The following is a 27,649-nucleotide window of genomic DNA, read 5'->3' on the forward strand; positions in this document are numbered from 1 at the left end:
GCTGTGAGGTCTACGTGCTAACCACTCGACCGCCATATATCTTTTTCGGAATGACGTGTATACAAAGGTTAGATTCTTTCCGTTTGAGCAAATAACCCGAATGGAATTGGAATATTTGGGTCCATGTAAACGTGGCTACTCACTAAGTTCATTCTGCTATAGCTAGAGTGAACTTTTTTGTCATCCAGCCTAATTGGTAGAGAGGTGGACAAATTTTTAATTGTTAATTGTTTAAATTGTTAATTGATTTATTGATTATCGTGACAGGGCTGTAGGTACACCCTGAAATTTTAACCTTTTTTATGATTTATGATGAGTTTTTATGATTAATGTATGTATAGTGTGCATGATATACGCTGTGTGTTTTTTTTTAGTACCCAAGTGGAGGGTGACGTCAAAGAGGAGATACTGCAGCCCCCCGAGCCTCATCCCGTGCCCCCCATACTGACCCCGTCCCCGCCGTCAGCATTCCCCACGGTCACCAGCGTTCGCCAGGACAATGACCGCTACCACCCCAAACCTGTCATACACGTCCTGGCTACCACGCAACAGAATGCCACACAGGTAAATGGTCCACTATGCATCCAAAAGATGCCTGGTGGGGTGCATTGTTCGTGGGGTTCTAGTTCTAGTTCTAGTTTTAGGTGCCTGTGCTTATGACTGTGTTTCTGTCTTTCCAGAATGAAGGTGCAGAGCAGAAGAAGAACCCATCAGAAGCCTCTCCCAACACTCAGACCAGTTCATCAGAACCAAAAGACCAAAAACAGCAGACCCAAATCTCCAATTTAGATCTCAATGAAAACTACAACAACAAAGTACCTATGGCGACGACAAAGTCCGATTTGGGTCAAAGCCTGACTCCCTCGTCCCCTCTTTCACCCGCCGCTGAGTGCTGCGGTGTGCCACGCATCGAGAGGAAGCTCAGCATCGAGATTAAGAAGGTTCCTCTGCAGGAAGGACCTCGTAGTTTTGACACTTCCTCCTCCGTGGGAGTAGGTGGCGGCGGTGTTGGCGGCGGCTCGACCAACAGTGGTGCTGCGCTGCAGCGATGCCACGCGTTCAAGGCCCGCTCCGGACACTCCCTGCTCACGTCCAGCTCTTCACTGTCCGAGGATTCAGGCACGGAGGTGGGAGCGGGCGGATGCAGGGAGAGCGGAGTGGACGGAGGACCACCGCCTAGACCTAACCACCTCCCCGTGAAGAGCGACAAAGTGGACCTCAAGTCCGGCCAGGCGATGTGGACTCAACCCTGCAGCAGCCCAGAGAAAGCCTTCCCAAAGACCTCCTCGTCCTCATCCTCCTCTGATCACGTCGCCCCGTCCTCCTCCTCGTCCTCCCACCTCTCCTCCTCCTCTTCGTCCTCATCCTCCACTCCAGTTCGGACTGCCCTGAGCTTCACCAACCCTCTCCACTCGGACAACTCTGATGACGAAGACGGCGACGGCGAAATGTCCGCCGCAGGAAGGGAGTGTTATCACACCAGTGTTTCCACGGCAACGGTTGCATCCCTTCACTTTGGAGATCACCACCTGGTGCGGAAGGTGTCGCCCATGTCCATCGCGGGGCAGAGCTCCTCGCCGCCCACTGCGGCCACAGCAAGTACGACAATCGACTTTTCCGCCCTTAATGAGCTGAAGTCAATTAATTTACTGTAAGAATGATGCTTGATGAGTTAACTTTAATTTCTCACAAATCTTTGGGTTAATTAAGGGTTAACTCTCACAAGCTGCCTCTAGTCGGCTCAGAGCATGTTAATGACTTCACACAAAAGAAATGTATTTAAGGGTGCGGATTTGTACCCCAATAATTAGCAATCATCTGCTTCTTTTTGCAGGAGTGTGCTTGTGGTGCAAGTAGCGTGCATGTGGAATGGTGACGGAACAGTAGTGCATGTCGAACACACTGGATTTGAACACTGTCATGATTGCAGTGGTGCGTTTTTTTTTCCCAGCTTCTGCGGGTGTCGGGATTGGGAGACTATAATAATCACTGAGAGAAACTCGGATAATAAGCTCGCTTGTGTCACTCGATGAGTTCTTGTTGCCGAATAACTTTTTTTTTTAAATACGTGGAAGACGGCTGAGCTTGCATGAAGTCGCCGTGACCTCACCCCCCTCATGCACCGCTGCAGCGGTTCCACTATTTAAAACCACTAAAGGCAGAATTCCCGAAGTGTAGTAGTGTTCCGCTTTGGCAAGGATCTGCTTTTTTGGAAACGGGTGGCGCGCTTCTAATCTCTGCTTTGTGAGGCCCCAGGCTGTTGTTGGCTGCTTGTTTCCTCACTTGATTTTGCTCCTCCCATCAACCAATCAGCAATCTTTTGGAGCAGAGTTTCACATTTTTTTCTCATCTGACCTCTGACCTTTTTAACCCAGACTGCTCGGACAGTGACGACTCCCCTCCCCCTCTCCCAGAGAGGACCCCCGAGTCCTTCATAATGGCCACAGGTGCGTTTGCGTCGGTGAGGCCCCCCCCCCCCGGATGTATCGCTGGAGCTAAACTAAACAAAAATAGACAGATTAGCAAGGTCTTCCACACCATATTCATCCAAGTGTCCCTGTATGGACCTTGCTTTGTGCACAGAGCATTCCCACAACAAAATGGCCAAAATAAAGCATGTATCTAGTGCAGTGTTTTTCAACCTTTTTTGAGCCACGGCACATTTTTTTTTACATTGGAAAACATCACTTAGTCTATAGGAGGAACGAGCTAGGTGTTGCCACACGGACCGATATTACATTGCTCTGCCAGTCTTTACACCACGGACACTCGACAGTAGCCATGTTTACATGAGGAGGTTTTCTCTTTCCGAATGACTTTTCCGGAAACAATGTTATATATACATGGAAAAGGAATATTCCAATCTCTTGTCTACATGCGTCGTTATAATCAACCAGAATAGTCAATGGGGGCATTCGCAGTAAAACGTAAACACCGACATCACATGATACCGACTTCCTGGAGTTTTTCTTTCACTTGTTGGAATAACTCCGTATTGCCAGTTTTTCCTTTGTCCAGTCTTGAAATTTAGTTTGAATCAAACAACAAACTTTCCGTATCAGTCCAGTGCCGATTGCTGGCCTCCATGTTTTAAAACTGAAGAACGTCTGGAGCTGCGTGTTACATCATATCTAAGCATGCAATATGATAAATTTAACCAGGAAAAGGATCAAATTCAAGCTTGCTAATATTTTATAATTCAACTCAGTACATGTTTTATATAGATATATATTTTCTTTTGACTTATGGACTTGTGAATGGCATATAGAAGGGTTTAGATTCTGTTCCACAGATGGCGCTAATGCACACGAAAGCTGCTTGCCAACCGCCAATAAAGTACAGAAGAAGAAGAACGCACCCTGACGACTTTCAACTTTTTTTTTCGGCTACAAGATACCTCAGTCGGATTAGGGAACGGAATATTCCACCCCTATTAATCCGATTATATATTCATATATAATTCATATATAATATTCATATATTCGGAATGAGGTGTATACAAAGGTTAAATTCTTTCCGTTTGAGCAAATAAACCAAATGCAATTGGAATATTTGGGTCCACGTATACGTGGATATTGACATAATATTTGCAAATGATGATTAATAAATTTTAATTATAAAAAGTGATATTGGATAATTCCTCACGGCACGCCTGACAATTTCTCAAGGCACACTGGTTGAAAATCACTGATCTAGTGTTATAATGTAGCACTGCAATGCAAATTGTGTACAACACCAGAGGGCGCTGTTGACCCTTGGCTCATCTTGGTTGCAACTGGAACCACAGTGCAGTAAATGAACAATAAGTGAAGGGCAAACGGTCAGTATTTGTAAATGGGCTTCCTGTATTCATTCATGTTAATATTCACGTTCATGTTTGAATGTGAATGAATGAATGAGAATATGTGTGGAGTTCAGTTTACATCCCATGATTGATTCTCAATGCACGCCTTTTCTCCCCCCCCCCTCAGACACTCCAGAAGTGCAGACATCCTCCTCGGCTGAGTGGAGTGGTTCACACAAAGGTGAGTCACTTGAGCAGGAAACAGACTACCAGTGTTTCGGATTTGTGCACGTGTGCTTGTCTGTCACGGCGCACCAGGAGGCCTGCTGACATACATAATACACTGCTCCAAAATGGTGACTTGCAGTTGTTGAATGTCACACAGCCTTTCTTGGCATATGCTTGTCTGTTTATACTGCAGCAATTATTATTAACTATTGACTGCGTGTGCGTGTTTCCTTTGCATACAGATATGGCCGAGTGTGTCAGGAAGGCGGCTGACAACGCAGCAGCCGACAACAAGGCAGACCTCGGTGGGTAAGTCAGCTTTTGGCTTCTTCTGACACCACATAGGAATGTTTGTTGTTTTTTTTATACTTTATTTTTATTTATTTTTTTATTTTTTAAAACAAAACATCAACAGGGTGGCACGGCAGTCGAGTGGTTAGCACGCAGACCTCACAGCTAGGAGACCAGGGTTCAATTCCACCCTCGGCCATCTCTGTGTGGAGTTTGCATGTTCTCCCCGTGCATGCGTGGGTTTTCTCCTGGTACTCCGGTTTCCTCCCACATTCCAAAAACATGCTAGGTTAATTGGTTTCTCCAAATTGTCCATAGGTATGAATGTGAGTGTGAATGGTTGTTTGTCTATATGTGCTCTGTGATTGGCTGGCCACCAGTCCAGGGTGTCCCCCGCCTCTCGCCCGAAGACAGCTGGGATAGGCTCCAGCACCACCCGTAAAAATGAATGAATGAAAAACGTCAACAGCAATACAAACACACAAAAAAAAAACCTGGACATACACAGCATACAATTTGGCTATCCCACATTCCCTTTCATGGTCCCATATCCCAGCTGTCTTTGTACGAGAGGCGGGGTACAGCCTGGACTGGTGGCCAGCCAATCACAGGGCACATATAGACAAACAACCATTCACAGTCACATTCATACCTATGAACAAAAAATCTAATTATATTCTTCCAGCAATGCTCCCTCCAGACCCGAGATGATGTTGTGGTGTTTTGGGTCATAATCATACCCAACCATTCAGTTTCTGTAATGTTTGTTTTGAGCTCTTTTTCCCCATTTTTCTTTAATATAATGAATATGGAATGGAATGGCCTTTATTGTTATTATACAAGATATAAAACGAGGTTGGAGAGTGTCTCCTTTCAGTGCAGTAGTCAAGTAAAAAAAAAAAAATATATAAGAGTAGAGTAAAAAAGACAATTTAACAAGATATATACAAGATATCCAAAATATACACATAGTATTGCACAGGAGCAGATATATTAATTTTAGTGCAATGATAAATGGGTCATAGTGCAAATAATGACTGGTGTATACAGATGAGTAAAGTCACATATGAGTGTATTGTATTGGGTCGTTAAATAAATAAATATGATTGAGGTAGTAACAGAGGCAGTGATGGAAAAAATTAACATTTGCATTATTCTAATGACCGGGTACGTTGTATGACTAAGATCTGGGTGGTGATGGCTCTTGGGAAGAAGAATTTTCGCCTTTCCCTCCATTAAATTTTTATATAGCGTGGATACTATCTTGGTAGTTTTTGATTTGTAGGCAGACATTTCCATTTGAATCAGCCCATGTCTTCTTCTATTCATCCAGCATTTTATTTTCCTGTCATAGTAATTTCTCATTTGTATGTATCTAAAATAATGGTTTTCGCCCAGGTCGTATGTTGTTGTAGTTCTCCTTTTCCCTTTGTAGGAATGTTTCTTGTTTTACGACATCGTTTTGTGCGCCTCTCCCCTTTTTAGGGTTCGGTAACCGCTACATTCCACCCAAAGGCCCTCGACAACCCCCCCTGGAGTGGACATAACGGTGCTCTGTCCACAGCGATGTCGTGTCGTCTCCTTCGGAGACGGACTAAGATCTAAGACCCGGGTGGTCTGAAGCCAAGCTGAAAAGTCTGCCGGGATCCCCTCTTCTTCCTCCTTTTTCTTCCTATTCCTCCTCCTCTTTCTCCACACCGCAAGGAGGACGCAGAGGCTCAACGCCCACATCGTCCACTTCGGCTTGCTGATGTTTCTGGATGCTGACGTGTGGGAATCAGTCTGCTTATGAGTAAATCGGGACTGTTGTTGTCTTTGACCAAATGGAAGCCTTCCTATAGTCGACGCTCTAATCGGAAGGTATCCTCAACAATCTTGAAAGCGAAGTGAGATAATCTTTTACTCTTTTTTTTTTTTTTTTCCTGTGAGCTGGTGCTACATTTTTTTTTAAGGATGAGCATAGAAACCCAAAGGCGATTGTGTCCCCCCGCCCTCTCTTGTCTTGGTTTATGTAGGGATGCATTAGCTTCAGTGACCTCTTTGCTGACCTCTTAGTTTTTTTTTCCACCAGAGTCTCAGAGTGATGCGTTTGGTTTTTTTAGCAGCGGTTCTAATCTGATGTGAAGTATTTCCAACAACCAACAAGGCAGGGATCACAATGTTTATTATTTAAGGTAGAACTCCACGCAAATGATGGAGAGTGATCAACAAGGACCAAACAAGTCTCCTCTAAGACTCTGGTTCTCACTGCTGGGACCAAGAGCCGGCCTTAAGTCTGTCTCTTCATTCAAAAGACAGTCCTTCTTAGCTTTACTTTCTCTCTCTAGAATCATCATCTTTTCCAACCACCGCAGTCCATATTCATTGGGAGCAGCCTGATTTGTTTTGTGTTATGTTGCACATAAGACGGATCCTATTGTCGGACTTGACTGACACCGAAATGTCTGCAGTCCACAGGCTTCTCGAAGCTAACTGCTAACTTTCCACTTTTATCCTCTACTACAGTATATGCATCATTTTTTTTATAATTGTACAGGTCAGTTCAGATCTATTTTAGGACACATTTTCTTTACTTTTAACAGAAGATGTAAGAAAGTCCCTACACAAATTGTAAATTATTTTTTTCTGCCCTTTTTTTTTTGTCTTTGGATAATATTTCAGGGTTATTTTAATTATATGCTTAAAAGAAAGATTGTTTTAATTAGCTGACTGCCATTGGGCTCTGTTCAAGATTGTAATAATAATGTTAATGATAATAATAATAATTGTTTTTTTTTCTCTCTTGTAAATGCTATTTTAAAGGTTATTTTTGTATGCACAGTTGTTTTGTTGCCTCATGTCCGCACCTCTCTTTCTCTCTCTCTCTCTCTCTCCATGCAATCACTACATCAGGTCACGGTCTTATCCAAAACAACTGTTCTATTTATCGTTTCTTGTCCATCAGACTCAGTATGCACACACTCCTCCATCTTGGAACGAGCCCACCTGTGCCTTTTTAAGAGAACGCCTTGCCCGCCTCCGCCCCGTCCCCATCCCCATCCACCCTTCCAACTCACTCCTCAATTTCTGTCATTTGTTTATTCTTTTCGTCTCCCTCTCAAACACACAAAATGTTTGTATGTTGCAGAAATCAATCAGTAAAATGAACATTATAAGATACACAGGCCTTCGTTTTTTTTTAATTATATTGTGTTGACTTTTATTTTAAGCTTTGGAATATTCTATACGGTGGCAAAACTCCAGTTCTGCACTTTTAAGTGTTGTTGGATGCCTTCCATTGCTGCGAACATATTCGCTCGTGTAAACCGATAATGTCATGACTTGCTTGAAATGCGTGTGTGTGTGCGCTGTCACGCAGCAGGATGTCTCTGCCACCTGCATGCACATATGCTAATAGCAATTAATCTCTGCAAGGCTTTTTGCTTGACTTGAGGATTTCATATTTGTTGACAAGCGGCAGCAGATGGGCACACACTGTAATTATCTTCTCTCATGAATAGAAGCCATTATCCTTACAATGCAGCCGTGTATGATTGGTGTGTTAGCCCCCCCCTCTGGTTTGACGACCTGACGACAGTGCTCTCGTGCAATAAGTTGAATGCGTGTACTATAGTGCAAAATGACACTTAACTGAGTTACATTATTTCCTCATGGAGTAGTTTAGCATGTTATGCAATGTCTTATAAATACAGTGTGTGAGAAGATTGTTTGTTAATGTATTCAACCTTGTTACCAAGATGTTGTTCAGTCACTAATCTCTTTCCTGGCCGGCTGTAGAATACTGATATAGCCAGTCTCAGTAAATCAAAAGTGTACACAAGGCTGGAGCATTGCCACAATGATGTTTCTCTCTATGGAGGGAAGAAATAAGATAATCCTTTTGGGGAAGATTGGATCAAAGAGGCACCATCATCATTACCTCATACACTTCTCAGAATGGGCTTTTCAAAATGATCTAATAGACTGCTCTTTTTATTGAAGATGGCGTACTAACAAATCAAAATATGCAGTTACAGGTTTTGTATATTTTTGCATTTTATTGATATAGTTATTTGTGTCAACAGTTCAACTTATTTTCTTTATATTGTGGCTTTTTGGTCCGTTTCTGATTTTTCCTGGGTTCTTTGTACACTTTCAAATATAATATAATATAAGGAGCTGCAAATGGCCTCTGGTGGCTTTTGGCCTTTGGTCACCCCAACTTCAGGCAAGATTAAGATTAAGATATGCCTTTATTCGTCCCTCAGTGGGGAAATTTGTATTGCACAGCAGCAAGAGTACAGAGTCAGTTAAGCAGTACAAAATACACAATATAGAAAAATAAACAATATAAACAACCCAAGTACTAACAAAAGGGGCTAGTGCTAAAAGGCACGGGGTTCTTTAGGCTTATAGATAAGTAAATTATAAATAAACAACGACAATAAATAATAAAAATCAAACATTTACGCGGTGGTAAACAAATGCGCATCTTATATGATGACTATAATTATAATATACATGCAACCCCGCCCCCTCTTCCGAACTGTCAATCAAAGCAAAGCGCAGGCCCCGCCCATGCCCGCCTTTGCACGTAGCGCGGCAGTTGGGCGAAGAGAGTAAATAGAGAGAGAAGCCTTCAAGATGGCTGACTCTCTGAGTTCCGTTCTCCTCGGCGGAGCAAACCTCGTCAAAAGCCCGCTCCCGAAGACCACCGAGGCGAAGAGAGCACCCGACAACCGCTCCCAGTCTTGCCGGGACTTCACCGCACCGCCGCCCAAGAAGCTCCGAGTCGAGGAGAAGAGCGTGAAACCAAAGAAAGTCATCCGGGATGGAGGGCTACTGGGAGGCAACTGCAGCGGCGGAGAGAAACTCCAGCAGCAGCCGAGGAAGCAGGCGAGTCCCGCGGGCTTATGGAGCCTCAATTCGAGCCTTGTGGGAAGCCAAGCACCTCCGAATGCCCACAAAATGTTAAAGCAGAGCGACTTATTCCTCCACAAGACGCCTTCTGGAAAGACCAAGAAGCCGAGCAAGGATAAAGAGAGGGTGAAGGGGAGCGGAGAAGTGAAAAAGAAACTGTTCTTCACCCCGGGGAGCAACGCTAGCAGCGACCTCGGCAGATTTAACCACATTTCTGCGGTGAAACGACAAAATGGAGATGTTACGTTACCACCAAAAGGTAGGCCAGGGTCTTTTACAGTAATCCCTCATTATCAAAACCATTACATGAAGTTTAGTTGTGTTCTTTTACATGAAACGTGTGTACACTGTTGTAGTTTTTAATTTGTCTTTATAGTCCAATTTTTGGGTGGGCTACTGTTTTAAAGGACGTCCGGAAAACGAGGGGGGTGTTTACGCCACAAAGCCCCGACGGAGGCGATGTGTCCACGGGGGTAATGGCTGCCAACCCCCCTCCCAATGCTAGCTCGTAACGTGTACGTGATTAATACTTAATTGTACTCCAAAACTGAGCTATTACACATCGGAGCTAAGTGCTAATTGTTCTATCACGTCGATTTATCAATGTATCCTCCGTGGAGGTTGTGTATTAAAAGTGCACGCCGCTGTCATAACAACATGACAGGCGCCCGCCATTATGGGCCAAGTGTTGTTTTGGTGGAGCACCACGCCCCCCTCGCTGAGCTCAGCCTGGGAGAGAAGCCGATCACTCGGGGTGGGCGATACTGCACATTTTTGGATCAATCCACTTTAAGTAAATACTGCCATATATGTTCAATTCAATTAGTGCAACAATACTTGTACTACTACAATAAACTGAACATATATTAATAAAATAAGTATTGTCTATACCGATACTTTTTACTTGAGCATTTTCAAGATCATTGAATTATTTTGCCTTGAATTTTTTTATAATCAGAATAAAACATGAGAGAAAATTTCACCAAAAACATCTTTTTTAACAATTGAACTATATACAATAATATAAGACAATGTCGCAACAAAGTAATAAAACAATTTCCCCATTCCCTTTTATTACATACAATAGTTTGAACAAAATAAAGTCAATAGTGCAAGCTAACCAAACAAACCAAAAACTACTATTGGCTCTCATTCAAATCCTTTGGCTCTTTGCCTCCAAAGACTTAATCTCTGATTCCCTATAAAAACATATAAGTATAAGAATATCGACGGTGTGACAATATGAGCAAAATAATAAAAACAGATATTTGTGAAAATAAACTGACTGTGGATCCTTGCTCATTCATTCCAAAAGGTCTGACTCCGAATGTAAATAGAAAAGCCAAACATGTTAACGCAAAACACGTTTTTTTATAGTTTAACATGCAGTAAACTTTTTCAAAAGCATATATGTAAATATGTATAATTGATCAATGAAAAGGAAAGAGAGAGTTCCAATTTTTTTTGGCATGTTGTATGACATCAGCAGTGTAGAGCATCAACACTGATTTACTTACTCTTTCTGGTTGGATTTCATGCAGTTCTGATTTACATGTTTTCATGTAAAAAAAAATATTTCCAAGGTGTTTAGGCTTTTATTTTACAATGGCGGTGCGCCACAATCAAATCCATTTAGCGGAAACCTCCTACGAGGCTAGTGAGGACAAGCAATACAGGAAATGGATAGATGGATGGATTTTTTGAGAGTCAACATGCTATGTAGTTGGCTTCTGGTTTCTATTTTTTTAACTTAACTAAGGCAAAATTTTAGTGTACATTTTTAATGTAAATATTTAACTGAAAAACACTAAGGTTCCGTAGTATAGATTTTTATATACCGTTAATAAAGATCCTATTGTTATTGCAATTGTTATTTGGATCAAGCCGCCTACTCCTGCCAAGTACCTTCCACCACCTTTGGCTCCATTCTTGTAAGTAAACCAGGACACATTTTACATCCATCCATTTTCTATATTGGCCTCATTAGGGTCAAAGGTGAGCTGGAGCCTAGCCCATCTTACTTTGTGCAAGAGGCAGGCCACACACTGGACTGGTCGCCTCAAGGACACAGAGACAAACAACCATTCACTCCAACATTCACACCTATGGGCAATTTAGAGTCTGCAAGTAACCTGAAATGCATGTTTTTGGGAATGTGGGAAGAAGCCGCAGCACCCGGAGAACACCCACGCAAGCGCAGGGAGAACATGCAAACTGTGAGACACCATGGGGCTTATCCTCATTAGGGTCGCGGATATGCTGGAGTCTATCCCAGCTGCAGGGGTACACCCTGGACTGGTTGCCAGCCAATCGCAGGGTATGTTTTTGGAATGTGGGAGGAAACCGGAATACCCAGAGAGAACCCATACACGGGGCAAAACCTGCACACGCCACGCAGAGATTCAAACTAAGCATATCACCTTGTTTTCAAACATTACAATGTTTTTTCCAATGTTTTCAAACATTACAACACCAGGATGTGCACTTCCGTGCGGAATGTTTTGCTCTTTTGCCCACTTTTAGGCACATTTGCTGGGGTTCAGTGAGCAAATTGAACCACCTCCATCCTGAATGCCTTTGCTTGGGAGGGTGCATTCAGTAGCGAGTCAATAGTTAATGACTGATGATATTAGTGTTATAACACATTATATCAGGGTCACAAAAGGAAGTTTGCAAGCTACCCACTGGTCCCCGCCAGTTTCGAAGTACATAAACGCAAGGTCACAGAACTGGGACACATTCACCAGCAAGCTTCTCTGACCAGGGTGAGTCGGCGCCGATGCCCTGGCTAGTCAGTGAGACACGCTGGCTATCATTTATCATGTTGCAGGAAAAGGGATCACATTAATTATCTGACTTTTCTTTCGGCTTGTCTTTATTACTTTGATGAATTTACTGTCAAGTGAGCTAGTGACATGTTCTTGATGGATTTTTTTCCGGTCATTCTGTTGATTTCTATCTAAAAAAAATCCTCCTTCCGCCGATGAAGAATGACAATGGACTATTGAAAGTTTCTTTTAAAGCAGAACAAGACAATTGGGAGTCTAATAATAAAGATCATAACAATACAAAAGTGCAATTTCTTTAAATTGTAAGCACACGGCCTTGAAAATCTTGCAGTCCAAGATGTCCTCCATCGGACAAGATCCAGTCAGAGGTGATAACTTTTAATTTTTTTAGTGGAACATGTAATAATTTAGTTCAATGTGAGCTTAACAATGCCACATTAATTAATTTTAAACCTGCGCAATTCAACATGTTCACATATGAGCATTTCCTAATGCATGCCTGTTGTGTTTGTTTCTGCATTGGAACAAGTGACGCTTGTCATGTAAACATAGCAATTAGATGGTGGGAGAGCATGTAAATGGATTACATAATAAGCACACCTAATTAAGGCTGCGCATTGAACCCCAAAATGTCAAGTTAGTGTTTATTGGAGCAAGTGGAAGCTGGTTGAACAAGATGCATATGACGTTGGATAGAAAACAAACAAGCTGTGTAGTTTTCACTAGTCTGATTATTTCTGTTTGCTTAATTACTTAACCAGTTCAGCCCAGAGTGTTCCTTCAGTATCCATGCCAAGATGTTAGAGAGAGCGCATTATGGGTTGTTAACTTAACCTATGTAACCACTTCCTTCTCTCCTCTTGTTTCTGATAGCATCTACTCGTCAATATGACCTTGTGATGCTCAAATAGTGCATATGAGCCAGGCTACCCCCACTCAAACGTCTTAAGTACATCCTGGCATGTCTGTTAATCTGGCCACTGAGCCCAGTAAGCCCTCCTTTGTAGGCACTATCCAGCCTTGGCTCTAAATGGATGTTTTTCTAGCATTTTTGTCCCCACGCAAAAGGCTTAAAGTGTCATTTTACCTTTCCGCATATAAACCAGTGAAATGTTACATTGCAGTTATTTTAACGGCCTTTTAATGGATGAGTGGTTAGCAGGTTGGCCACACAGTCAGGAAGACCTGGGTGGGATCTCTGTGTGGAGTTTGCATGTCCTCGGTGTGCGTTTGTGGGTTTTCTACAGGTATTCTGGTTTCCTCCCACATTCCAAAAACATGCTAGGTGAATTGGTGACTCCAAATTGTCCATAGGTATGAATGTGAGTGTGAATGGTACCAGACCCCCCCGGCCTCTTTGATGGCCACGTCTGGCCCATGTACTTGAAACACAAGAACAGGTATTCTGGTTTCCTCCCACATTCCAAAAACATGCTAGGTGAATTGGTGACTCCAAATTGTCCATAGGTATGAATGTGAGTGTGAATGGTTGTTTGTCTATATGTGCCCTGTGATTGGCCAGTTATTGACCAGTCCAGGGTGTACACCGCCTCTCGCCCAAAGTCAGCTGGGATAGGCTCCAGCATACCTCCGCAACCCTAATGAGGATAAGCGGTATAGAAAATGGATGGATGGATGGCTTCATGTGGTCATTGAAATGAGGACATCATTGCATCTATTCTCCTGCTTTTGTCCTTTAAGCCTTCTGTCCCACATCCTCGTAAAGATGTTTTCTTCTTTGAGGGTGCAAGTGCTCACTTTCACAATTAAGACTAAAAAAAAAACCCAAAAGGTTCAAAGAAAGAAACTTTAAAAAAAGGTAAACACAATGAAAACATGTAAACACGTACCGGTACCTCGGTACGTGATTAAAAACAAAAACAAAAAAATTTAAACAATATTAAGAAAGCAGGAAGTGAACAAATGTAACAGTTCCTGATGGAGGGGTAGGATTTAATAAGCTTTGCTTCTTCCTACTCCTTTTGGACATGTGGAACTGTGAACTGATTATGTGATGCATTCAATTGTAATCTGATGCATGTTCAAATGAAATTAAACCATTACCATCACAAATATGTCCTCTGGTGGCTGAGACACAATGTCGATGATGTCATCAACACCCCATTGGACACTGAGCAAGAGCTATGATCTTCATCAACATCTTTTATGTGTTTGTAAACGCTGAAGGTCTCCTGCTCCCCGGCAAGACAAAAGAACGAGATCGAGAGGAGCGCGAGGAGAAGAAGAAGAAGCACAAAGCAATGAATGACATAAAGAGGGAGAATGGTGAAGTCAAGACACCCATTAAAGGTAGGTGACGTTTTTATTGTTTGAAGCTTTGTCACGTTTATTATGTTTGTCAGCAGTAATACTTTGCTCATTTGCACTGTCGGAATTTACAAAAATGCAAAATGGCCTTTCACAATATACATATATATTCATCCATTCATTTTCTACCGCTTTTCCTCATGAGGGTCGCGGAGGTGCTGGAGCCTATCCCAGCTGTCTTCGGGCGAGAGGCGGGGTACATCCTGGACTGGTGGCCAGCCAGCCAATCACAGGGCACATATAGACAAACAACCATTCACACTCACATTCATACCTATGGACAATTTGGAGTCGCTAATTAACCTAGCATGTTTTTGGAATGTGGGAGGAAACCGGAGTACCCGGAGAAAACCCACGCATGCACGGGGAGAACATGCAAACTCCACACAGAGATGGCCGAGGGTGGAATTGAACCCGGGTCTAATAAAATTATATATATATATATAATAATTATAATTATATATAAATATTTATTTATGTATTTATTTATTTATTTTTGGTTGGTCCTGTCATTATTTGCCATTGGGGCAGATAATGTTATTCTTCTAAATGCCCCTCCATGCTAAACAGATTCGTAAGCTACATCTTCCCTGTTATCTGGAGTATTATTTGGCTTTATTTGATGGGTTTTTTTAATGTAAATTTGGTGCGACCGGACCGGAGCAGGAGGGGATAGAGAAGAACAAAAAAGAAAACAGAGACGGGAGTGCGGTGACAATGCAAAGAGAATCAATCCCGACCAGAAACAATCCATCAGTTTTTATCGATCTTTGGGACTTGGGCATTGAAAAATTGTGAGGACATGTATACTTTGTAGTGTATTAGGTATAATTAGTTGAAACACTAAACACCGCTGTTCCGCTAACTCTTTTATTTTGATGTAACATTGCCTTTCAGTTGTGCTGTAGCTGAGCTGCATGACCACATTGGGACATTTCAAGGTCTTCCATGCACACATATACTGTATATATAGCCAGTGGTTGCACATGAAAGATCTTAGATCATTGGTACTGGTCCTCAGACTTTGCATGCAGCACACCAACACCCTGCCGTTCATTGTGTTTCAGCCCCTCCTAGTGTGCCGTTATGGAGGGATGAGGATGAGGCATATTAGCATGCATTAAATCTGCCGGGTATTATTTATATTACTGCTGTGTGTGCTCATGCAGTGATACCACACCCAGGGATCTGAGTGGAGTGGTTTTTCTAAAAATGTTTGTGAGCATCAGTTGGGGCGGGGGTCGGGGCAAAGAGGAAACGAGAGCATTTTTTATTAGTTACGTTTACAAGATAGTCGGCAATAGCGTAGAGGCCACAGGAAGCAGCCACAGGAAATCAATAAGCGGCTAACGGCTGAGTCTATTTTGCTAAGGTGTTTGTAATTGTATGAGAACTTATCTTGAGACTTATGCAATCCAGTGGTCACAATTTTATTTTGGTGCACCCGCACAGTGGTAATATAACACAAAAGATGCTGCTATTAATTTATTTATGTGTATTTATGTATTTAATTATGTGTATGTTTCTTGTGAGAGCTACCGTAACATTAACAGTTTGATCTCCTCGTTCAAATATGTTCTCCAGTGGTGCTACATCTTTGGCTTTAGTTTCAAAAAACAACTAAAATCCCACCTAACTTTTTACACCTGACTGCTGTGCCCCGCCCCGCTTTTACTCATGTTTTAACTGTGTATTAACGAATGAATGTTGTATTTTAATGTATCTTTTACTCTGTTTACTTGCTTTTATTCAACTCCATTCTTCTGTAAAGTGTTTTTGAGTATTTTGAAAAGTGCTATACAAATAAACTGTATTATTATTATTTAAATCTGAAAACATCATAGCATATCTCTGCTAGATTGTAATTTCATTCTTATTTTTACATCTCTCCATTTGCATCATTATCATTCAAGCTCACACACACAACACGCATTATTTTATGTGGCCGGATGACACTTGATGAAAAGATGTGTGTATTTGCAGAAAGGGGAATTGGGGAGGGAGGATCGGGGGGGGGTGTGGGCTAAAGAGCTTTTGGATTAGTGGCTTGTGTGCAAATACCCGCTCTGTTGCTCTCTTTATTGTTCCCGTTCCTAAACACACACACACATTGTATTACTGTCTGCGCTCAGTCTGCCCCTCATTCCCGCGTTATGTGCCTGCCAAAAACGTGCGTGGGCTGCAAACGAGACGAGATGTTATCAGATGCTTCAAATTGTGCTGATGCGGCAGCACCTCTCAAGTGTTATATATATATATATATTTATACGACTAGCCGTACAACTTCTTTGAACAATTGCAGGGACAGCAGTAGGGTCCTCATACGGAGGAACAGACCACACCGTGCTTTGTCAATACATACTGAATGGATGTCTGCAGCATTGAGGGGATATCTGATTCTCTTTGGGGATTCAATTTGCTTGATGGTGGAAACATATCCACTCATCCCTAAAACACAACTTTATTTTGATATTGCATATCAATTTTTTTTTTTTAATTCAAGTCATGCTGCAACACTGTACTATGGTGTCTAAAAACATATTAATAAGTCAGCCTGGTCTGCAGTGTGTTAGCGCGTAGGCCTCACAGCTCGGAGACCCGAGTTCAATCCCACCCTCGGCCATCTCTGTGTGGAGTTTGCATGTTCTCCCCGTGCATGCGTGGGTTTTCTCCGGGTACTCCGGTTTCCTCCCACATTCCAAAAACATGCTAGGTTATAATTGACGACTCTGAATTGTCTATAGGTATGAATGTGAGTGTGAATGGTTGTTTGTCTATATGTGCCCTGTGATTGGCTGGCCACCAGTCCAGGGTGTACTCTCTCTACCGAAGACAGCTGGGATAGGCTCCAGCACCCCCACAACCCTCGTGAGGATAATCAGTAGTAAATGAATGAAGTTTGGCACTTCAAAAAGTGTTTGAAATTTGGCAACACTGGGTTCAAGACTTAAATGGAAAAACCCTTTTAAAAATCCTTTAATTGCTTGTTTTATCACAGGATAATATCGACTTTTTTACGCCGCTAAAGAAAATACAAAACATTTAACATACATTGAATTTACCGTATTTTCCGGAGTCGCACTTTTTCCATAGGTTGGCTGTTCCTGCGACTTGTACTCCAAAGCGACTTATAAAATTATGTTACATAAACACCTTTTCTGTTCATGTTTATTTTTTGTGTAGTTGAATAACTATTGTGTTAGCATATCTTACACCTATTCAGCCTGTTCTCCATTCTTTTATTGTTAGAACTTGCCTTCCAAGAGGACGTAATGTCTGTTTTGGTCAAGTAGTTATAAGGAGTAGTAAATTACTCGCAAAAAATGCAACTTATGTATGATTTTTTTCTACCTAATTATGCATTTTTGGTCTTGTGTGACTTATACTCAGGAGCGACTTATAGTCCAGAAAATACGGTGTATATATACACAAGTTTTCATTGTGACCTTTTTTCCCCAGATGGCGAAGTCAAAGCCAAGATCAACTCGGAACTGCAAATCAAAAAAGTCAAGAAGAAAAAGAAGAAGAAACACAAAGAGGGCGAGAAGCACAAGCGAGTGAAGATGTACCACCGCTCATGTCAAACCATTTGTGCCGGCCTGCTCCTTCTCCCCTCTCCTCCTCCTCCTCCACTTACCAATTCCTCAGACGCCGTGTCGCCATTCAAATCCCCGCTTCCAGTTTTCCCCAACGACAAAAGCACACACCTTCACCCTCCTCCTGTCGCCTCATTCGCTAACTCTTCCCAGCACAAGATGTGGCATGCTTCTCCAAACAAGCACCCTGTGCGCTGCATCCATCCAGGAATGGCTGGCCTGGAGTTTGCGCCTTACATCCACATTGAGTGTCAACCTAACGGAGGGGCCCTAGTGGCCCACGCGTACGCCTCGCAACTCTCCTTGCTCTCCCCGAGCCAGCGGCAGAGGTTTGCCCAGGAGTTTGTCAAATTATCATTCAGCGAGGACTCGTCACAGGTACGATCACAGCGTCCCACTTCACCGAATCTATTGCTTATTGTACTTCCTGGTTCCTAGGCTGCTCATTATGTCATGGGTATCATCCACGGAGAGGCCGCCTACCTGCCGGATTTCCTGGAGTACTTCTCCACCAACTTCCCATCAGCGCCGGTCAAAAAGGAGATCCTAGGAAAGAAGGACATAGAAACCACCACCATGGCTAATTTCTACTCTCAGGTGAGGGAATTGCGGGATACTCGTGGGCGAGTGCGACGCTGACAGTGAGATATAAAGCAGCTTTTGTTCATATGGTGGTAAAGACACGGCAGATGGTATTGTGTTTCATGTGCGCAGCCAAGTATTTCTTTGCACACATAATCAATCGGGTATGGATTATTATTGGTTGTACTTAAAAAGCAAAGCCACGCTTGTTTACATAGGAAAGCTTCTAGTGTTTATTATGACAGATGAACAGCCGCGCTTATCAACTGGTGTCTGCCTCCATCTGTGCCACATTTAGACAGCATTTGACACTCGATGCTAATGTCCGAATGTAATGAGCACGTCAACAACAATGGCGGAGCAATCACAAACCCACCCGCTTATCTAATGAGATCCAATACAGAGGTGTATAAAAAGGGTGTTTATTATTGTGGTAGTAGTCTGATGCTGCCTCTAATGAAAAGCCTTGCCTCAAACCTCCTGTGTGGCTTTGCAGTGAGATACTGTCAGCATGTGTGTGTATTACTACAGTAGTTTATACTCTGTTGCGCACCCTCCTGGCTATTTTTTTTTCATCCTATCATAAAATATTAATGCTCTATCACTATAGTGCTGCATGGTTCTCATGTACATTCATTCCAGAGTGTTAATAACTCCCAAATTAAATATCTCGACCGGGCTTTTATGCAGCTGTCCCTTTAAGAGAACACCATTTTTCTCAGCAGTGACCTTGGGAAACAGTGTGGTGCCCACAGATAGGAGCGTTGATGAATGCTCGCAGGGCACAGGTGTACATGTTCACATACATCTTCTTGAGTGGTCCCGCTCACCCTCACCGGCACCGCTTCTTTTGTCTCAATGTGCTAAATGCCAGGCATTACACCTTCAGGAAGTAACACTGAAAATATGCAGTCGCTACACTGGAATTTTGGCTGTTGGAACATTTACAAAAGCTTGGCACCAAAGCCGACAAGCGTTTCCTTTTTACGAGAATAGTGTTTATGCCATTATTGTGGCTTCTCTGCACATTTTATATTATGATTCGGTTCTTTCTCATTTATACATGGGATCAGGGCGCATGAGCATTAACTGTGTCCCGTTGTTTATTTCAACCCAAGTGCTTTTTTTTTTTTTTTAAAGGATCAATAAAAGGCGCCAGCCAGCAGCTAATGCGTTTCCTTCAGAGCGCTCTCCTTTTGTTAGAAGGGAGAGATTATGTAATAAACGTGTGTCGGGGGAAAGCAGCCAGGGGCTTTGTTGTGACGCAGTAACCCACTGGAGAAGGCTTATATGCCCATTGAGAAACGGCACAAGCACACAAGCAGTTTGAGAGGTGAGGAAGATGTCGGTGGGTTGTTCAATGACGTCATTGCAGGAAGTCGGCAAGGGACAGGACTAAAACCTTGACACTGTGTGTTTGGAGCGACTATACAACGTTTTTAGCATCCAACCCGGATATAAGCGCAATTAAAGAAGTAAACAAGCATTCATTTATGTCTGTAAGGCAACTAAAATATTACAAAGTCCTATTAGTAATCATCACGTATGTTTTCTCAGGTGAAGAGAACCTACAGTCACGGCACATACCGAGCCGGCGCCATGCGACAGATCAGCCTGGTTGGAGCCGTGGACGAGGAGGTGGGGAACTTCTTCCCAGAATTCCTCGGCATGCTCGAAGAGTCGCCCTTCCTCAAGGTGAATTGCTCGAGAACACCGGATGAATGGCAGTAATACTAATCAGCCCATAAAATGCTGTGTTTACTCGTTGGAGTGACAGGATTTGCTTTGCTGCGCTGTCTGTGTTGACTTTATAAAGCCCCGCATGCAGTTTGGAAAACTGGCATGATATGCTGAATATAAAAAAGGCACACACGCTCTAATACTTCATCGCTGTCAGATCTTGTTTTGCTCCACAGTCCAAAATAGTATTTTGATATATCGATGCTCAGTGGGGAAAATCAGCTTGTTTTTCCTTCCTGGCTGCAGCGGACTCTTCCATGGGGGACGTTATCCAGTCTAAGCCTGATGAGTCCCGATGAGAGCGACGATGGGCCCATCATGTGGGTCAGACCGGGAGAGCAGATGATACCTGTTGCAGACATACCAAAGTCACCTTTTAAAAGAAAACGGTGAGGGAATCTTCTACTAAATCATAACTCTCTTCCACTGAATAAACCAACTTGTGACCTTTTGGTGTAACCAGGTAAAAAAACAACATAACGTACACACAAAGCAGTAGCATGCAGCTTTGTTGTTGCCAATTGGTTCTGTATGATTCACACACACACAAACCGCTTAGATTAGATCATTGAGCATCCGACACACACTGCTGTCAGAAACATTTGTGCAACAGCTGGCTTTGAACTGTTTTTTATGGAGATTCAGTGAGACAAATTAGTTTAAGCGGGACGTTAAATACGAGTCAAAAGTCTTATTTTGACCTTGGAGCCCTAATCTCTTAATTGTCCACAATTAACCGCTCTTAATATAGAAATATATTAAAACATTAGAAAAATTATTCTGTAGGTGCCGCACGGCGGTCGAGTGGTTAGCGTGCAGACCTCACAGCTAGGAAACCAGGGTTCAATTCCACCCTCGGCCATCTCTGTGTGGAGTTTGCATGTTCTCCCGTGCATGCGTGGGTTTTCTCCGGGTACTCCGGTTTCCTCCCACATTCCAAAAACATGCTAGGTTAATTGGCGACTCCAACTTTTGGGAGAAAAAAAGCATGTTTTATTGTGTCATAAGTGTGACTAATTTAAGACTTTTTGAGAGCAAACTAGTCTGTTGACACCTCTACGTTTTTTTATAATAAAATCAAAAGCTGGATGATAAGATTGGCTGTTTTTTTTTTTAAGATAAACACAGAATCAATTGGGGTGACGTATCGTAACACAAGGGCTGCACGGTGATCGAGTGGTTAGCACGCAGACGTCACAGCTAGGAGACCAGAGTTCAATCCCACGCTCGGCCATACTCAGTGTACTCCGGTTTCCTCCCAAAACATTCCTCAATGCTAGGTTAATTGGCAACTCCAAATTGAGTGTGAGTGTGAATGGTTGTTTGTCTATATGTGCCCTGTGATTGGCTGGCCACCAGTCCAGGGTGTACCCTGCCTCTCGCCCCAAGACAGCTGGGATAGGTTCCAGCAGAGTCAAAAGCGGTAGAAAATGAATGAATGAATGAATGATTCAGCAGGTGTACCTAATGAAGTGTCCAGTGCTGTCTAAACATTCAGCATATTCCCTTAGCACCTTTCCCGCTCTTACATTCATTAGTGTCAACCCACAGCCGGCTCACGTCCACGGAGCCGTCTTTGGGAGTGTTTTAATCTGGCGTTTCCCTCTGCGTTCTACCTCCTCTCCCACCGCTCTCCTCTTATCTCCTGATGAATGCAACACGGGGGTATAGCCTAGCCTGCTGTACCGTCCGTCTGCCTTGTCACACTTGCCCTCAACGGAAGCGTTCTACAAAATGTCCTTTGACGCTCTCATTTGGATCCGACTGCAGGGTTTTTTTCCAGAGCTTTTAGTCGCCCTTCTCAGATTGCATTCACCAAGTGTGTTTACGGTCTTATACCTTTCATTAAAAATGTATTTGAAATAACCCCTTTTATTGTACTAAAATCCTGGCTAATGAAAACAACATAAGTACATACAAACACGTACATTAAAAAAAAAATATATATATATGTATATATATATATATGTATATGTGTATATATGTATATATGTATATATATATACATATATACATATATATATGTATATGTGTATATATATATGTATATATATACATATATATGTATATGTATGTATATATATATACATATATATGTATATGTATGTATATATATATGTATATGTATATATATATATATATGTATGTATATGTATATATTAGTCGTAGCTCAACACCTTTTCAAATACATGGACAAAATAAGAAATATAACCATGTCAACACCCAAACAAGCATAAAGAGCATGCATAAAGAAGCTAACCATGCTAACCAAAAATAATTCATTCATTTTCTATCGCTTATCTTCACGAGGGTCACGGGGGTGCTATCTTCAGACGAGAGGCGGGGTACACCCTGGACTGGTGGCCAGCCAATCACAGGGCACATATAGACAAACAACCATTCACACTCACATTCATACCTATGGACAATTTGGAGTTGCCAATTAACCTATTAAAATGTTGGAATGTTTTGGGAGGAAACCGGAGTACCCAGAGAAAACCCACACTGAGATTGGGATTTGAACTCTGGTCTCCTAGCTGTGAGCTCTGCGTGCTAACCACTCGAGCAGTGGTGCCCTTGTGTCACGATACATCACCCCAATTGATTCTGTGTTTATCTTTAAAAACACAACAGCCAATCTTATCATCCAGCTTTTGATTTTATTATAAAAAACGTAGAGGTGTCAACAGACCAGTTTGCTCTCAAAAAGTCTTAAATTAGTCACACTTCTTTGTTCCATTAAAAAAATGACACAATAAAACATGCTTTTTTCCTCCCAAAAGTTGAGGGACAAAATCGTCAACATATTGAAATAAGTTGCCAATTAACCTAGCATGTTTTTGGAATGTGGGAGGAAAACGGAGAAAGGCATGCAAACTCCCCACAGAGATGGCTGAAGGTGGGATTGAACAGGGGTGTCCTAGCTGTGAGGCCTGCGCACTAACCACTAGACAACCGTGCAGACCAGGCTGTCTTATTAATATGTTTTTAGATAGTACATAGTACCATAGTACAATATTGCAGCATGACTTGGGTATTTTTATTTTTTACATATTCCTGCACCAACGTTACTTCTATGCTGTACTTTCTTGGTGCTTCGTTTCTGTTTTGTGTTTTTTTTCTGATAGCCCAAACTAATGCTTAATTGTGCTGGTTGTTGGTGTCATTAACTGTACTAACTGGTAGGATTGGCCTTTTGTAGCTCAACCAACGAGGTGAAAAACCTCCTCCAGTCCCTGCCCAGGACCAGCGAGCCCAGAGAGATGTTGTTCGAGGACAGGACGCGAGCCCATGCCGACCACATCGGCCAGGGTTTCGAGCGTCAGACGACGGCGGCGGTCGGCGTGCTGAAGGCCGTGTGTTTCAAAGAAGGGTAAGGGCGTGATGCTTGTTTTCAGGCGAGGTTCTCAGACAGGTGACACATGAATTGTCCTTCTTTTTGTCCTTTTTTTGTATTTTTAGCTCAGAGCCTCCTCGCGTAACCAAAGACGTTGTGTGCTTCCACGCCGCTGAGTTCCCGTACGTGGTTCAGCGGCTACAGTTGGATCTATATGAACCTCCGCTCTCTCAGGTCTTACAGTTTGCAGACACACACATTATTTCTTAAAGGGTCCCTGACATAATTCATCAATTTTTTTTAAACATGTTCTATATTGTTTGTAATTATGTTCTACATTGTTAGATTTTTCAAAGCAAACAGTAAATTCACAAAAATCTGATTTTTAGTTCATGGTGTCAGCCATGATGAATTGGCTCGCAGCTAATGTCACTCAGATGTACAAACATGGCGGTGTACGAGACACAGGATGTTTACAGTGATTATAGCTAAGATTTGGGTAATATATTTTTAGTTTTTGAGGAGTAAAGAAAGAAACGTTTGGAAATGAAAAGCTGCTTATCATTGAACTATTGTTCAAATCGACTTTTTAATAAACATAAAGGGATTTTTATAGTATCTTTCAATGTGGCCTCACATCGAGGATGAAGGTTAGCCGCCGTCACCCACAGACATTATGTAAACAGGATATGGATTACTCTCCTCTGCCATCTTTGACGTATAGCATCCTTTTTGAAAATCCTTTACACTCTGCATTTCTCCATTGCTCAAATATATATTTTTTTGTAGGTGCTCATTTATGGAGCTTTATTTGTGCCTTAATTTTGTGTGTGTAGGCACACAAATGCACATGGGAGTGTGTTCAGTGGTCAAAATGTGTGCCTGATGGCCAATCTCCAGGGACGGAGGGAACTGATGTAATAATAATATTTTCTAATATTCCCGCCATCAATCAGCAAAGTCATAAACATCAACTGGTGGCTCGCGATTGACAGGTTAGTGACTGACCCCAGTTTAAAGACTTAATTCATTCATTCATTTTCTACCGCTTTTCCTCACGAGGGTCGCGGGGGGTGCTGGAGCCTATCCCAGCGGTCTTCGGGTGAGACAGCCAATCACAGGGCACATATAGACAAACAACCATTCACACTCACCTTCATACCTATGGACAATTTGGAGTCGCTAATTAACCTAGCATGTTTTTGGAATGTGGGAGGAAACCACGCATGCACGTGGAGAACATGCAAACTCCACACAGAGATGGCCATGGGTGGAATTGAACCCTGGTCTCCTAGCTGTGAGGTCTGTGCACTAACCAATCGCCCGCCGTGCCACTGTTTAAAGACTTGTCAGACAGAATTATCCCCCCATGATGATGCTACCACCTGGTGGAGTTAAGCTGCACTGCATTAATTAGTCTTTTTTTCCCCCCTTGTATTTGCAGTGTGTGCAGTGGGTGGACGACGCCAAGCTGAACCAGCTCCGCCGCGAGGGCATCCGCTACGCTCGCATCCGCCTGTGTCACGACGACGTATACTTCATCCCCCGCAACGTGGTCCACCAATTCAAGACGGTGTCGGCCGTCTGCAGCCTGGCCTGGCACGTTCGCTTGAGGCAGTATCACCAAGGAGATGTGGACGAGGAGGAAAAGGAGGCAGAGAAGAGTGAAGAAGAGGCCAAGGAGAGGATAAAGGAGGTGGAGGTGGACGCTGAAAACGCAAACAGGACGTTGCACCATTCGCCACTTTTGTCTCGCGCAGAGGACTCGGAAGCGAGCGGAGCAAGCAATAAGGATCAGAAGGATGAACAATCGGATCAGATTAATGTCAAAGTAGAACTTCCTAAAACGGACAAATCAACTTCTCCTCTCCTTAAGGACACACCGGCCTCTCTTCATCCTCCCTCTGATGCAAAATCATCAACACCCAGCCATCATCACCACTTCCCGCATCATCAAGAGAGAGAGAGCACCGCCACGTCGCCTTCCAGTTTATCGTCTTTGCTAGCTGCTCCCAATCCATCTTCTTCTTCCTCTTCATCACCGAGTTCCACACCTGCACCGGACTCTCATCCTCCTTCCTCAGATTCCGCGTCTTCCCAAATTGTCCCGCCCCCTCAGAAGGATAAACACTCACCCCGCATCAATCCGGAAGTGGTCTCCAACAGGTGGAATTCGATGCCATTGGAGGTTCACGCCCCCGTCAGCTCCCATGGTGACATGCGGACTCACACTCTCGCGGAAAAATGGACTCACGGTGCCGAGGCAAGCCCGAGGACCTTCACGCCGCTTCATCTGGACGCAGCGAGGCACGTGCAGCAATACACCCATCCTCCACCTCATCTCCCTCACATGCTCCCCCCCTCCTACTCCCCACTGCTGCCCCACGCCCACCTCCCCCACGGGCCTCCCCAAAATCTGCCCCACTTCCTCGGTCAGGCGCATCACATCAGCCAGCTCCACCTGGAGCCCAGCGGGCAGTCCCAGCCCTACTACCCCCACACTCCGCTCCCGCCGCTACCCCCCCACCCACACCACCAGTTCCACCCGCATGCCAAGCCCTTCTACCCCTCGCACTTCCCCTTCCTCCCATCCCAGACGTTCCACCAGCACCCGCCCGCCTCTTTCCTGCCACAGTACCAGCCCCCAGCGCCCGCGCCCTCACCCTCCCTCCCGCCGCCTCACTCCTTCCCGCCGCCTCCCCCGCCGCCACCCTCCGCGGCACAGTCCCCGCCTCCCCCGCCACCCCCTCTGCCACCCCCTTTGCCTCCAGCTCCTCCAAAGTGCGAGGAGGAGCAGAGTTTATAGTTTCCGGATTAAAAAAAAAATGTATAGTTTTTATTTGGTTGGTGTAAAGCAATGTAAAAAGGAAAATGATTTAACACAATTTAAGTGTTCTTTTAGATCGTACCGATGATTGGAGCTTTTATTTTTTTTGTACAGCTCACAGAAAGGGTTCAGCCGTTGGGCATTCAGGAAGTGCCCCAATTCACCGCTTCCTTCTAGCCAGTGACGAAAGATGAATTATCTGTAATTTACCAGCCCTGGTTTATGCGTCAGCCTTGCATTGTTTCCAAGCCACTGATGAGTCATTGCGTCTGAATATTAGCAGCAATGTTCTAATCATGTCTGCTCAGCTTAAATACAGATGACTGCAAAGAGAATAGAAAATGACACAATCAGGAAGAATCCTAAATTGTAATTGTTCAACGTTGCACACATGCAGCGTATATCGCTACTTCCTAAACGTAAGTCAGTTCTTCCAAGACGTTTCTACGCGTCACGTCTATAGTTTATTTGCTTATTATGAATGTTTGATACTTCCAAAAAAAAAGCACTTAGTCACAGACATTCTGTTTCCAAAACTACTATGTGTCGCTTATGGAATGTTTCTTCCTCTTCCCACATGCTAATGTAGCCCACAACATTCCCCTTCTAGTGCCTGTCCTCATGGAATGTTCATAGAAGAGACTTTGTCCTTTTCATCAAGTTCCTGCTTTGTGACTCTTTTCCCACTGGACAATTAGACCAAAGCCTTAAAAAAAAAAAATCTGCAGCTTTTCTGAGGAACTTCCCAGAAACCCAGTTGAGTTTTCCACTATTTTAGTCTCACTGCTCGAGTGGAAAAATCTTTCCCAAACTAATAATGTGTAAGCTAAAGCCTCTTTTTTTTTTTTGCCCCTCTTTGAAAGCTTCACTTGAGGTGGAGCACTTGATGCGCCTTTTGGGGTTCAAAAAAAAAAAAAAAAATCTGACATGATCTTTATATATTTTTTGTACAGTAGAAAGTCTTGAGGGACTTTTCAGGATTTATTTATCTGTTTTTCTATTTGGTTTCAGCACTGTAGTGTAAATAAGAGGTTTTGTAAAGCGTTTCTACTTTAAATAAATAAGAGCCTAACTAATAAAAAGGTTCACTGGATTAACTATATGATTGGTTGTCTACTACTATAACAAATTTGTTGTCTTTTTTTTATGAATTAATGTTTACTTGGGGTGGCACGGCGGTCTAGTGGTTAGCGCGCAGACCTCACAGCTAGGAGACCAGGGTTCAATTCCACCCTCGGCCATCTCTGT

General features: G+C 43.2%; 2 protein-coding genes across 5 annotated transcripts in view; both read left to right on the top strand.

Annotated features, from left to right (window-relative positions):
- ptpn12 (protein tyrosine phosphatase non-receptor type 12) overlaps positions 1-7,462 on the top strand; it is a 33,751-nt gene extending 26,289 nt beyond the window's left edge. The window contains exons 13-18 of one of the 4 annotated variants that reach the window (XM_058077661.2): positions 375-564; positions 681-1,599; positions 2,376-2,447; positions 3,972-4,025; positions 4,255-4,317; positions 5,789-7,462. In XM_058077661.2, coding sequence (XP_057933644.2) covers positions 375-564; positions 681-1,599; positions 2,376-2,447; positions 3,972-4,025; positions 4,255-4,317; positions 5,789-5,850 — 1,360 coding nt within the window. In that variant the 3' untranslated portion in view covers positions 5,851-7,462. Of the gene's footprint in view, positions 1-374; positions 565-680; positions 1,600-2,375; positions 2,448-3,971; positions 4,026-4,254; positions 4,322-5,788 lie in introns of all 4 variants that reach the window. The other 3 variants (XM_058077662.2, XM_058077664.2, XM_058077663.2) reach the window with 3 other exon arrangements.
- Positions 7,463-8,900: 1,438 nt separating this feature from the next.
- LOC131131930 (lysine-specific demethylase RSBN1L-like) lies at positions 8,901-27,568 on the top strand. The gene is made up of 9 exons (XM_058076998.2): positions 8,901-9,461; positions 14,179-14,301; positions 17,779-18,293; positions 18,354-18,512; positions 20,055-20,192; positions 20,484-20,626; positions 23,440-23,610; positions 23,700-23,808; positions 25,019-27,568. Exons 1-9 carry the CDS (start codon positions 8,927-8,929, stop codon positions 26,378-26,380), a joined length of 3,255 nt encoding a protein of 1,084 aa, XP_057932981.2. The 5' UTR covers positions 8,901-8,926; the 3' UTR covers positions 26,381-27,568.
- The last annotated feature ends 81 nt before the right edge of the window (positions 27,569-27,649 follow it).

Source organism: Doryrhamphus excisus, linkage group LG2, assembly GCF_037039965.1.
Source record: "Doryrhamphus excisus strain RoL-2023G ecotype Guam linkage group LG2, RoL_Dexc_Guam_v1.1, whole genome shotgun sequence".
NCBI classification, from domain to species: Eukaryota; Metazoa; Chordata; class Actinopteri; order Syngnathiformes; family Syngnathidae; genus Doryrhamphus; species Doryrhamphus excisus.